Source organism: Cupressus sempervirens, chromosome 9, assembly GCF_028749045.1.
Source record: "Cupressus sempervirens isolate cs-2001-9-10 chromosome 9, ASM2874904v1, whole genome shotgun sequence".
Lineage (NCBI taxonomy): Eukaryota > Viridiplantae > Streptophyta > Pinopsida > Cupressales > Cupressaceae > Cupressus > Cupressus sempervirens.
Window position 1 is genome coordinate 449,082,388 of NC_143126.1, and position 14,034 is coordinate 449,096,421.

At 36.7% G+C, this 14,034-nt stretch overlaps 1 protein-coding gene across 1 annotated transcript in view; it reads left to right on the forward strand.

Annotated features, from left to right (window-relative positions):
- Positions 1-775: 775 nt before the first annotated feature.
- Positions 776-14,034, forward strand: part of LOC149539247 (sec14 cytosolic factor-like) — a 90,752-nt gene continuing 77,493 nt past the window's right edge. Inside the window, exon 1 of the mRNA XM_089800574.1 lies at positions 776-969. Within this exon, the coding sequence (XP_089656700.1) occupies positions 817-969 (153 nt within the window). The 5' untranslated portion in view covers positions 776-816. The remainder of the gene's footprint in view (positions 970-14,034) is intronic.

The following is a 14,034-nucleotide window of genomic DNA, read 5'->3' on the forward strand; positions in this document are numbered from 1 at the left end:
ACAAAAGCTTGAAAAACTCTTGCTTTCTCTCTTGATAGGTAGAAAAGAAACGTCATCTTCACCCTCTATCAAGCAAAGACTTTGTACTCCCTATAGAAAGTATTCTTCGAAAAAGCCCTCAATTTTTTTTTTTTCTCTTTGTCTCTTCATACGTAGAAAAGAACATCAAAATGATTATTGGATGAAATGTATTCCTTAGATCTGAAAAACAACAAATCATTTGATGCCACATTAACACCAATTAAATATGTCATAATAAACAATTATTAGTCTTTAACTTTTTTGACATCTTTGTATAGAACATGCTATGTAGTACCATATGTAGCACAAGGAACTTTCTAACTAAACTAGTATTAAAAATTGAGGAGATTCCCATGAAGACTGATAGAAGCACAGAGATAACGATGCTCAACTATTTATCCTCTCCACTAATTTATGATTTAAAAAAAATAAATAAAAATTGGTCACATCAAATTTGAAATTAAAATTCAAAAAATCGGAAAGCTGTACCAGCTATGTAAGGTTTGGCGTCATCAGTGAAAAGTCAAAAAACCAGTAAGCGTGCCCTTGAAAAACCCTGTGTTGAATTATCATGAACTGTTGTAACACGACAACTATGCAGTTAGCTGTGCTGTTCCATAAGACACGGCAGCGATTAATGCCAATCTCGCCTTCAATGGTGTGTGTGGTGAAGTCTATTCCCAATCATTATTAGCAGCTCATTAAGACAAATTAATTTTTCACCTAATATGCAGACGTTACCATTGAAATGATTGTTCCGACATCGGCAACGTCGCTCCATTTGCCGAGCAGCGAATGCAAATGGAACCCCTCTCCAGCCCAACCCAAAATGGGATACACGAGGATGGGAACCCGGATCATACTCACACTCAACCCATTTCCAATGAAGACAGGAACTTGATATCGTTGATGAGAGGCGTGATCGAGAGAGAGGTTCCCAATTCTAAGGTCTGGCTATCCTCCTGGCGCTTTATTTGAAGAAATTTGTGTTTTTTTTCAACCATGTTGGAAACTGCCTCTAAAATGAATGCAACTCAACGGGTATTACATAGCTTTGTAATTGAAAGGATTCAATTTCAAAGCGCTTTTGTAAAGTTAAACCTGACAATGAATTAGTTGGCTCTATCTGTTTGAATTGAGGTAAGGAATTTCTCGATAGGAACCATCCCTAGGATTTTTATGTCTTGCCTCAAAAGAAGAGTAGGGATAGCAGTGACTTTGCCAGTGTCAGACGGTATTTATGGGTCTGATTTAGTTATATGTGTTGGTCAAGTCTTCCATTATAGGAGAAAATCCACAGATTGGAGAAAACCTTCGCTTTTCTGTTGTTTTGAATGGATAAGCTAAGACTCGAGCTCCGGATCTTCTCGTTTGTATTCCAAGTTACATGCATATTTCCTGTGTGGAGCCCAAATTGTTCTTACAACATTTTGTACGTCCCTGAAAATCATCATTTGCTATTTTGGTGTGGATTATGTGTACAATTGAAATTGTCAGAACTTACAATTCTGTCGGGGCCCAGCTAGTGGTTGATCACTTTTGCTTTTTTGTTGCCCCAAAAATGCTGTGGTGGTTTGACAAAATTCAACTTTCGCTTTTAGACGGGTTACAATAATTTAACCAATTCAGATTATATAAATAAAGGTGTGAACTTTGCCCATAGGCATCACTCGTAATGTATTGGAATATAATAATATTTGATATCCTGCTTGAGATTGCGAAGCGATATTTAAGGGCATTTCAAATTTCAATGTATGCTGAGAGTAGAAAGGATTGTTTTAGAGACTTAAGCATAAAAGTTGCAGTTTTTCTTGATAGGCCACTTATAGTTGCAAGAGACGTCGATAGAAGCTCTTTTATTATCAATTCTTTTTGAATTACCGTAGACAAAATCTATGAAGTGGAAAGCTTAAAAACTCTTGAAAAGATTTGTTTTAGAGACTTCAGCTTAAAAACTACAGCTTCTATTGATAGGCCATACATAGTTGCAGGAGGCTTCAATATTATTTCTTTTATTCAAATTTCACAATTCTTTTGTGAATTACTTTAGACTAAAAAAATGGATTGTAAAATCCTTAACACTCTTAAAAAGATAATGTTTTTTGACATCTTGTAGGTTTTGCCTGAGTATCAGAAACTACTCTAAAAAATTGAAAACATTGAATGCCAAGGCAAAATTTAAACTTGGTATGACAATGGTTTCAAGCTTTTTACATGCTTAGTTACTAAACCCGGCAAATATGGGGTTTTTGGACCGGCAGAACTCATCCATTGGTCTAAAGTTTTAAATTTCTATGGAAAATCCACCTAATGTTATTGAAAATTCCAGACATTCAAAGTTTCTTGGCTTCCTGAATAAACTGATTTATTTGAATCGGGTAACTATGGTTTGCACATGTCTCTGTCAATTTTCATTGGAAATTCTGGAGATTCAAAGTTTCGACTTCCTGAATGAACTGAATATTTAGAATTAGGTGACTATAGTCAGATGTGTCAATGCCAAACAAAAAATTCAATAGTACAAAAAAGCGTAGTAGCAATTGAGAACTTCTATATGTCAATCAAACATTCAATTTAAAGTAAAACATAGCAGTAGTTGAAAGCTTTTCCATACTTTGCACAGAGATTTGCCCATCCAGAGAAAAAGTTATATGTGCCTTAAAAACCCATCTTTTGGACGTTTGGCGTGTTTTCTATATTTATTAGTAAATTAAATTGAGTTTGCATTTTGTTTGGATCCATGGATATAGTTATCATTAATTCTTTTTATGTGCATAATGTCTACTGAAATGTTTGAAAATAGTACTAAATGAAATCTTGACCATAAAGAAATCCAATCAGGAAGTCTTTGGTGTCACTGGATAGGGAATCTGGAGGTTTGCAGGCCACCAATATATTGTTGAGTATTTGCCCTTAAGTTGTAGATTGTGTGGAGCTGATATAATCAATAAATGATTGTTACAGATGCTGGCTCTAGAAATATTGTAGCCAATAGGTAGAATTTTATAATTGGTTGCAGATTGTTTTAATCTTTGTGAGCAACACTTGCTGAACCTTGAGACAACTATAGCAAACTCCTTTAGGAAACTCTGACCAATCTCAAGTTGAAGCTAGCAGTTCCAGCTACATTACAGCTTTGTTTGATTTAAAAGAAGTGAACTATAGTGGAAGGTCAAATGCCACACAAAGTGATGAAAGTTCTGTTAGATATTAGTTGGAATTGTTGCTGTTTGGGATGTCCACAGTCAGGTTTTGTCATTGATTTGAACATATGTATCATATATATATTGTTTTTTTTCAGTCAGACAGTGATTCTGGTTGTTACAGGCAGTTGGACAGAGTTGTAGGAACAATGCTCGGCATTTCAGTGATCTGGCCATTGTTATATCAAGTTGAGAGAGTGTTGACCTTATGTCTATGGGCGCATGGCTTAATGTGTTGATTTGTGAGAGTTACAGTTCTTTTGGTTAAGACTGGTTACAGGCATGTGACAGGGAAGTATGCCCGAGTTAATCACTGTAATTTGAGAATCAGTTGGTTGCTATCAGGAATTATGGTATGCAAGCATCAGTCATGGAAAAAGACTTAAATTAGAGTACAGTATGGAACTTATGTCCTATTTGGTCATACTGTAGTCAACACTAGCGTGTGGCAATTACATATTTGTATTTGGGAGCCCACTAGGTGTTGTAACGTGTGATATGGATTGGCGAGCATGAATTAAGCATTGTGGCATGTGTTTTAATGTTTTAAATTGCTATACAATTGTATTTGATACTATGGGTATCATAGCATTGGTTGATGTGATGATATATGTATTAGGGAAGTCCTAATAGGCCAACCTAATTCGGTTATTATAACCTTTATAAAGGAAGTAATTCCTTTGTTGTAATGTATGTATGGATGGATATAAGGCTGTGGAATGATGCGAGAAAGGTCATAGTAGAGCTGAGAAGATAGATCTGATGCTTTGACAGAGGTATGAGTGGAATCTATAATAGTTCTTCAATGGAACTGTAAAGGCAATGATGTTGTCATCAGTCAGTTCATCTTTGGCACAGTGAGTCCTTTATATTGATTCTCATTTGGACAGCGAGTCCATTGAAGGTGGCTTTAACCTTCTCCTTTGAGAATTGTGCTGCAGGCAAGTGCCTTTTGTTCTCATCAACTCCTAACAGGGTTGAAGGTTGTTTTAATAGGGGTTCAGTCCTTTAACAGGGATTTGTCTTGTAACAAGGACTTATGTGTTGGATGTAATTGTATCGACTCTTAACAGGGTCAGGTCTCCTAATAGGGACATTTTTATACTAGTGTATGATCTTGTGAGTATCGACCCCATTGGGTTTTCTTTCCTTAGCATGGTTTTCCTTGAGAACAAAATCTTGTGTCTTATGTTGTTGGTTTATATCTTGTTCTCCACTTCTTTAATTCTTGTTGGTGATTTGGTTGAAATTAAAAAGTTTACGAATATTACGCATCCAATTCACGAACCCCCCTCTTAGTTGTGTTGAGTGGATTGTTATTCCTAACAAGTTCATATGTTTTGATATGGCATTAGGCTGTGCCAAGGATTGATAGAGAAGCTATTTAGAGAGGGAGTTGGTGGGTAAAAGTGGAAGAAAGACCTTATTGTAGATAAAGGAGGTGGCTTAGTCATGTAAGGGGCAACAAAGGAAGAGCCATTGTAGAAATAAGAAGATAGTGTGGTGTTAATAAGAAGAAAAAATGTGAAGTGTGTAGGTAAAAGAAATATACAAATGTAGGCAAATATGAAGAGTTGAGAGGCCATTGATGTATTTGTAAATATCATTTTTGCCAATTTGATATGAATTGTTATGGTTATGCCATCTAATTGTTCGTTTAAATGTAGAGAGTCTCTGCACTTGTTTAGTGTCTTTGAGTTTTGTGTTTGAATGTGTATAGCTAGTGATGTTTCTATCTTGCATCAAATGATATTAGAACTAGTGGTCCTAAGCATGTGGACAAGTTGCGAAACATGAGGTAGTCTACTCTAGGACCTGAGGGTGAAGACTAGAGTTGTGCAAGCATTGGATATGAGGCAACATGTGCTAGGACTTGCAAGTGAAGAGTGAAGTTGTATGAATAGGTTGCTGATTGTGAGGCACTTTGCACTCGAGAGTGTGAAGCACTTGTGGAGGGTTTAAAAGGATCACTACAAGTATGCGAAATCTCAATTGGTTTAGAGATTGAAGCCACAAAGAAGAGAGTGAATGTGTGAGAAAGATTGCAGTAGATGAAAGGATAAGCTCGAAGAAGAGGAGTTGGGTCATGAGGAGGCTTGTGTTGATTGTGTTTTGGAAGTGATATTGGGAAAGAAGCTATGGGATGTAGGAAATCCCGATGCAGAAAAATAGATACATCTAGAAGGCGAGAGAAGTGAGAGTAGACCACATAAATGAAGAGAGAAGAGCGAAGGAAGCAATCACAATGGATTATTAGTTAGTGAAAGAAAATGATGGAGGTGAAAGTACCTTGTGGGTTGAGGTAGTAAGAGGAAGTAGTTGGAAAGGTAGAGGTTGTCACAAAGTTTTGTGAGAACTCAACATTTGAACCATGATCGAAAGAGGATGACACATTTCTTGGAGAGGAGATCACGGAGATTGAAGAGTTCTTTAGATTGATTGAAGATTTACCTGAGCAACATAAGGAAGTTACAGACGCAACATGAGGGGATGAAGAAGATGGAAAGTGGGAGAGAAGGTTGCAACAACTAAGGAGGTAATTGATTTTTCCTAGTTTTTAAAAACAGAGGTGAAAAGAGAAGATACTGCATATTGGCATGTAGAAGTTACAGAGTAAGTGCAAGTGAATGTTGTAGATTTGTAAGGGATTATGGTGTGTTTGCATGTAGAATTGGTAGAGAATGTTGACAATGAGGTGGAATGTTCAGTCTGTGGTGGGTTGGATCCCATGAAGGAGAGGAGAGTAGACAATATTTGGAGAAGAAGAGAGAACCATTGGTGGAGGAGGACAACGTAAGGTGTATAGAGCCCACAAGAAGGAAAAGGAGAAGGCAGAGCTATTGGTGCAGGAAGTCTGACCACAGTGGGCTAGAGTCCATAAGAGGAAACAGGAGAAGAGGATACACTTGGTGGAGGAGGTTGGCAAGTGTCCCAACAAAGTGTTGGAAGAGGTGAAGGAATAAGACTTCTCATGTACCTAATGCAACAATGGTGTATGTTATAGGTTGTTTACAATCTAGAAGAGTAGTTCTAAAATTGAACCCCATATCGTTAGCCTATGATCACACATTTCTTACCTAACGTGTTTGGTGCAGGATCACCCATGTTGATAAGCAATCAACACCACCCAAAAATAATGTTTCCAGTTTGTTTGTTCGTTGATTTAAATTGGTTTTTGCTGTGTTACTCAGTTTGCACCCCAAAATTATTTCTAGTTGCAAATTGGGTTCTAGTTTGCACAAGGGTCTAGGCTGGGTCTATGTAGGGTTCTCACTCGAACTTGTGAGACCTCTATTTTTGACACACAGGCTCGTGCGGACCCATAGGTCTTGGTGCAAACCCTACATAGACCCAGTTTGGACCTAGGAAGACCCTTCGAGAACCCGCTTGAACTAGTGGCCCAAAAAGTTAAATTGGGCCCAAAATACATTATATTTATTATTATTTCCTTTCTAACCCTAAAACAACCCCATATGAAGCCTCTCCAAACACATTTCATTTCACATTTGTTCTCTCTATCTTGCCAGTTTGAACTGGGGTGATTCTATTCAAGGAGATTGATTGTGGAGTGCCAAATACCGTCCACAAATCCGATTTGAGTGTTCAAGGTGTGCATTTCAACCATATCCTTTAGTTTTCGATAAATTGTTTCAAGTTTTTGATGAGTTTTATATTTTTTTCATGTTTCTGAAGAAGTCTTGAAGTAAAATTTTTTTCATTTTTTGTAGATTGCAACAATGAATACTAAAGCTCAGTGGGTGGGCAAGGTTCTAAAAAATTTAAAATTGGCAACGCGTCTCCTTTATGGAAACACACTACAAGAGTCTCTCACTTTTCTAGAGGTGGAGGGCTTATTTGGAAATGTGATTTTTGCAACTTACAATATAGAAGCTCCTACTATCGAGTCAAAATTCATTTTTCGGGCTCTAGGGGTAAAGAATATATGTGAGGCCCTAGGGTTAGACAAGAGGGGGTTCTGAGCTGGACAAATAACACTCATAAAAGAATACGATGTTGACAAATTGGTTGCAAAAGGGAAACAAGGTGGTTATAGTTTCGGGAAACAACAAAAAATAACATCACCCACTCAACCAACCTCTAGACATCCTTTCTTGCCTATGCCTTCTAGGGAGGTTGAAGATGTAGACAAACCAAAAATCACCACTTGCAAGAGAGGTCCATTAGATAAGACATTTCAAAATGAGGCGAGCAATATTAATGATGAAAACATTGCTGGTGCCTCTATGTGAATGGAAGACTGTTCAACTTAGTGAGATCATCTTATTAGAGGGATGGTGACATCACTAAAATTCACCTTCTGGTTACATAGGTCCTAGATTTGGAAAGGGGTGCACCACGTTACTCCATAACTGCATAAAGAAAGAAAACACATGGAGGCCCAACTAAAATCAATTAGAGATCCTTGGGTTCAAACAAGTGTGCCTATTGTTTCTGATGGATGGGAAGATTGCAAAATCTATCCATTAATCAGTATAATTGTGGTGTCCCCCAAAGGGTCAACTTTTTAAGGGTAGTTGACTATGAAGGGGAAGTAAAAGATGCAGAGTATTGCCAAGATTCTCATTGATTCCATAGAGGAGGTTGATCATGATAATGTTGTCCAAGTAATTACAGACAATGCAAAGGTGTGTAGGGCTGTAGTTGCTTTGGTAGAGGCTAGATATAATCATACCTTTTGGACACTATGCATCGTCCACTCAATCAATTTGGTGAAGCAAACAAATGACACCCAAATGGAATGGGTAAACAAATACATGAGGGTGAGGAGATTTTGATGTTTGTGACAAACCATCATATGTCACAATCAATTTTCAGATTTTTCTTGAGATTGGAATCATTGAAGGTAAATTTAAAAAATTAGTTTATTTAGTTTCTTATCTCATTTTATGTCATGTTTTAGATAATTGAATAAAATATATTTTTGTGAGATGTGTTAATAACTTACTATTAACATGTTCTTAGGTGGCTGAATCTTAGTTTGCATCTCACACAGTAGTTCTTAGATGACTTGTGAGGGTGAAAGAGGCATTGTCATAGATGGTTTTTAGCAACCAATGGGGTATTTGGAAGCAATCCAATATAGTGAGAACCCAAAAAGTGAAGACAATGATTTTGGATGATGATTGGTGGGTTCTTGTGGATTAGGTATTGGAATGTACCAAATGTATTATGTCTATGAGTTGGTTTGCTGATACTGATGCACCATGCTTGGGGGATGTCTGTGATAGCATGGACACAATGTTGGAGAAAACAAAATTGGTAAGACATAAATTATAATGCATTCCTCTGTCCTTGTTTATTGAGAGGTATCTTGAACTATCCCAAACTAGATATTTACTAGATTTCTCTTTCAACAATAAATTTAGAACTAAAGCATTGCAGATGTATTCCAGCACAATCAAAACCAGTATAAATCCCAATAAAAATTTAACCAACTTTTTCTTAAATATAATATTCAAACTCAACATGGACAAATATAATACAATACACCAATTAACCAGCAGATTCTCCACAAGAAAATAATTGTCTTTCCAAGATACTATTCAAGTTTTGTACATATGAAAGTATGTCACAAACCAATAATATAAAACTAGAAAACTCTTGTACAACTCCGTAACACGTTATTGCATTATACAACAGCAATACAATAACCAGCACTGAAAAACCCAATCTTAAATACAGATTAACAATCAGATTGGAATACTAGAATAAGAACTTGTAAGCGCATATGAAACACCTGAACTGATGTCTCCCCGAACAATGGGTTTGCGTCCACTGTCTTCTAGCATGAGGGGCTACGTACTCACACTAGCTGAAAGCTGAAGCTTTTCAAATACTCTCACAAGAGAGAATTGAAATCTGGAATAATAAATCAAGCATGCCTCGGAATGAGCCTCTTTCCCTTTTTTATACACAAACTAAGACTCATCAACTTCCCTCTGGCTTTCGTCTTATTTCTTTGTGACTCTTCAACTTCCCTCTGACATTTTGTCTTATTCCTTCTTGACCTTTTGCCCTCTTTATAACATTAATTGACCTTTTAATATATTGAGTGTATGCTCTCATAGTCAATTTTAACATTATATAAAATAAGACTTCAATATTTCTAATGTACCAAAAAGGGGACATTACAAATCTCCCCTCCTTAAAATTGCTTGTCCTGAAGCAATCATACCAAGATCTCATACGAGTCTGCAGGTAGCCCTGTAGTCCAAATTGAAAACAATTCCAGCCACACTGCAAAGCAAGATGTTACTCTGCAATCTATCTCTCAACTAGATCCTTGGATCCCATATAATTCTCTAAAAAAACTTTGCACTTGTAAACTAAACAACTTTGATCATCATTGTATCCAACCTCAAATTGAGAAGAATTGCAACAAGGTCCTCAACAAGCCATAAATACATATGATCAACACCTGGATCCCAAACCCTGTTGTCATAACTAGCCGATATGATACGATAGAAATGTATCAGTGAACTATGCATAACCTAGCAGGTCATTATAACCCAACCTAAATAGATGACGTAATAAACAAGCTGCATAAAAATTGAGTGGAACACCGTGGGCACAACAAATACCAAACTGTCATCTTCAATCTAGAGAATCTCTGAGAACATAGATACTATGAATAAGAATGAAGTTGAAAGAGCATTCCCTATGATCAACATATAACTCTCCTCAATACTACACCAAAAACTATCCAAAGGTTGATGTATGCAATCGAACCAACTCTTGTACGGTGTGAAATCGGGAACCCTACTAGGACTGATCCAATGAGGCACAACCGTAGCCAAATCACCACTCCCATCCTGTGACTAGGTTTCGCTATTAAGAGTTGTAGCTTGATTCAAATTCCTCAAGTCAAGATCATCCTCTTCTTGGAATCCAAGAGTAACTCTCTCCTCTATCTTGAAAAGTGTGTTATCGGAAATCCAAAAAGCGTCTACCTCAAATAGAGGGTTGTCTATAAGCTGAACGTGTTCTGAAGTTTTGGAACTTGATTGTTTGGGGCAACTATCCAAAGCATATGTTTGTTGAATGCTATCAAGTTCATCAATTACCTCAAGGAAAATTCCTACCTCTCTTTATCCTCCTATTCCTGAGAGTGATTCGTGATCCTAATTTGATTTTCTGCTTCCTGAAGTGAAATCCAAGCATCATTTAATGCATCTTGGGTTTCCTTAAGCCCTCTATTGAGCTCCTTAATCTCATTCCTTTTTTTATTCAGCTGATCGACATGTGTTTCAGCAATTTTGAGAATGTTATCCTTGTCGGAAAGCAAATGCAAATATTCTGATTTCATAGTTTCAAGAGCTGTTTTGATCACTTGCAAATTAGAAACAAACCATTCTTCTTCCGCTCCCTTTTGAACGTTCCTGTAGAGATCCTCAACCATCTTGTGAGTGCTGTCATAGCGTACTAAAGATGCCACAACCATTTCTTCGTTAACCCTCAGCTGGTTTCTAAATGCATGCATTTTATTATCATGTTGATACAACTCAACATCTTATAGTGTCATCTTGGATTGTTCTTTTGAATTCCTGTCATGGGCGTAGGAAATATATGGTTCATTACAATAAAATTCCAATCTAGTATTACCTTGTGTGCAATTGTCCTCATCAGCCTGCTTGTCAACACTAACCTCCAATTCACCAAAATAAAAACTTGCACCCTGTGTAACATCTTTTACATGGTCATTGGAAGGTTGTAAACTGGTGGTAGTTGACTGATCTTCTTTTCCAAGAACCTCTATTCGCTGATCATGATTTTTTGGAAGTTCCGCGTACACATTTGTGCCCTAGACCCTTGCAAGAAGATCCTGAACCAATCCCGAATACTCCCTCTTTGCCATCTCAGTCTTATTTTGCTGCTCTAGATGCAAATCCAAGTAATCATTGAATGATAAATCATTATGATTTCGGGTAGGAAGCTCTTTATACTCTCCATAAATGTAGAGTATCTCTACTCTTATAATGGATTCTGAATTCTGGGTTAAGTGCTCTTGTAGTTTCATAGTGCCTTTCAAGATTTTGTTCAAATCTTTTCCCATTGTTGAATGTTGTTATCCTGTTACTAAGAATCTAACAAAAAACTATATTCTACCCTTGAAATATACATGTTATCTAGGATTTGATGCATCCTGTTCTTAATCAGATGTACATTTGCTGTTGTAGATTAGTTCCTTATAAGATTGTGATCTATGTTGATCCACAACATATATTGATAGTTATGAATGCATTGACATCTATATGTTGAGACTAGTCAAAGACACTTGCCACTATTCAAAAGCAATCTGTCAGTACTACACTCGTAATTACTCAACCTCTCCACTTCATCAGACAACTCAATCAACGATTCTTGTTTGCTCAGAAAATCTTTCTTTCTATGACATCAGCTTGTTCTCTCTACGTCATTCAGTGATTCCTTTATATAGTGGAGAACACAATCTTAAAGATTAATAGGACTCGCTGACACAACAAGTTCACTTGCCTTAACCTTTACAACCCTTTACTTCAACTAGATTCAAACTCGAGCAATGTCATTTACAATTTCTAAGCATAACAATATGCTAGAAGCTATTGGTCTTTTGTATAAAGTGCGCTCTTTGCAATGAACTGCGAATGACCACAACCAAAATTCTATGCTAGAGTTTTGTCAACTTTTGACTCTATACTAATCCCTGGTATCCTTGAAACTAGCATAGTTCATTCAATATGCTCCGGTGTTGCACCACTCACTTCCTCACAGTGTTGATAGATGCCAATGTCTGAACCTCCGTCCAAAGAATCCATTACTGTTCATAATTTGCGTCTCTTCTCCTAGAGAAACATTGACTTGGCTGCACTTTGTAAATGGCAATATGCTTGCTTGAAGTCTACAACTGCTCCCATTCTTTCAAAACTCGTTTGAACAGATTATTCTTCCTTTTGTTAGTGGCATGAATACTAAGTTGGAAACATTGTTTTTGGAATTTCATTCAATAAAGCACAAATAGATGCCCAGTCCAAATTCTTCCTGTAATTATTCTTGGCACTAATTCTGTCACTAGCAGGAGAGATGCTTTAGTGGCAATCTTCAATGACTTCACCCAAGGAATACAAACACGATACTCTGGAAATTGCAGACAACAACAGATACCTTCACCAAATGGACACCTCTACTTGAATATAGGAATGATTAAACATATCGTTCTACACCAACGTCGGGAAGGCTAGCATTTTCACCAACACAAGAAGCTATGACATTAACAAGTTCACCTCTGTAATTTTTTAAAAATAAGACCTGTTAAGCATACAATAATGTTGACATAGGAAATCCCACCAGTTGCATTGGTTTCAAGGAAATCTTGTTTTGAAACCAACCACCACACTGTAATGACACAAAATCTGACCTTATATTCATTGCCCAGAGTAATTCAGTGACTGTCACCATATATTATCACTCCACAATTGTCGTCTACTGCTGGGAGAGATTATGAAACAATTCTCCTCATTTTTCAGTTGCATCATACATGAAACATGCAAAGGAATTACCGAGTAAATATTAGTCACCACCTGGTAGAATATTTATTCCCTGTTGGCCTCCCAATTGGCATCCTTTTCTGACTAGATTCTTGTTTCCGCATTCACTTGCAAAAATATTCTTTGATATAGAATGCGTCGTCTATGCGTGATTACTCCACTTGTCTTGTGATTGCCAATGATACTCTCATCACTAACTCTAAGTAACGATTAGATTATTGTGCTCAATGACGGAGAAGAAATGCTGCTTAGCGCTTCATTTGTGACATGCTGGAATAATTGCTCAATGTTGTTGATGTTAGTTTTGTACCACTACATAACATATAGTAATTGAATACTTGATATGGGATATCAAACACTCAATTCCTCTCTTGAAAAGTTAATACTCATGAAGACATGAGAAAAACTCCAATGTTCCTTACACTTGTGGAAACTAACTCAGTTATATCAACACCTGTGGAAACTAACTCAGTTATATCAATGTGATTTGCTAGTAATCACGTAAGCGGCCTTACATTGTTCACTCAAGGATGACTTGGATTTTTTGTGCGATGGTGATGATATTGTATGAGTGCTAGATGATGTTGATAGTGGCGGTGATGGAGGGTATAGTGCCAGATAATGTTGAGGGTTGCGATGATGGAGCAATAATGTTCTTGTTACTAAAATTCTACACATGCTGGAATTTTACTTTAAGTAACACTGCAGAAGGAATTGCAGAAGAAAACATTCATTTTCTATTTCATTTACATTTCATCATTTTGCAATTATAAAAAATCATGAGCAAAAGGATGTACAATGTTCACTATATAAATCATCAACTAAAATGTACAATTTTCATTTTTACAAAGTATGAAATGAATGGAAAAATGGTGGAAATGAAATATCCCACACAAGTCGTGAGTCTAACTACTGTCTTTCATACATATTGAGAACAAGAAAAATATAACACAGGAATGAAGAGTTAGAGGTAACTAGTCATTGTCTTTTTAGTGATTGACTAGTTATATGATCTTCGATGTTGCCCCTGGTCCAGCTCTCGATCTGACAGTTCCGAGTTTTCATTCTCCTGCATAGGGAAAAAGTGGGGTTAGATCTTGAAAGATCTAAGCAATGACTGATTATCTACAACTACATACCCACACATGCAATATCTTTCCTATTCTGAATACATATAAAAACTAGTAAAGTATATTCGAAGTGTTCAAGTGAGGAAAAGTGCAGAAATATAATGTTAAATATGAAATCTTTCATTATAATTAGAA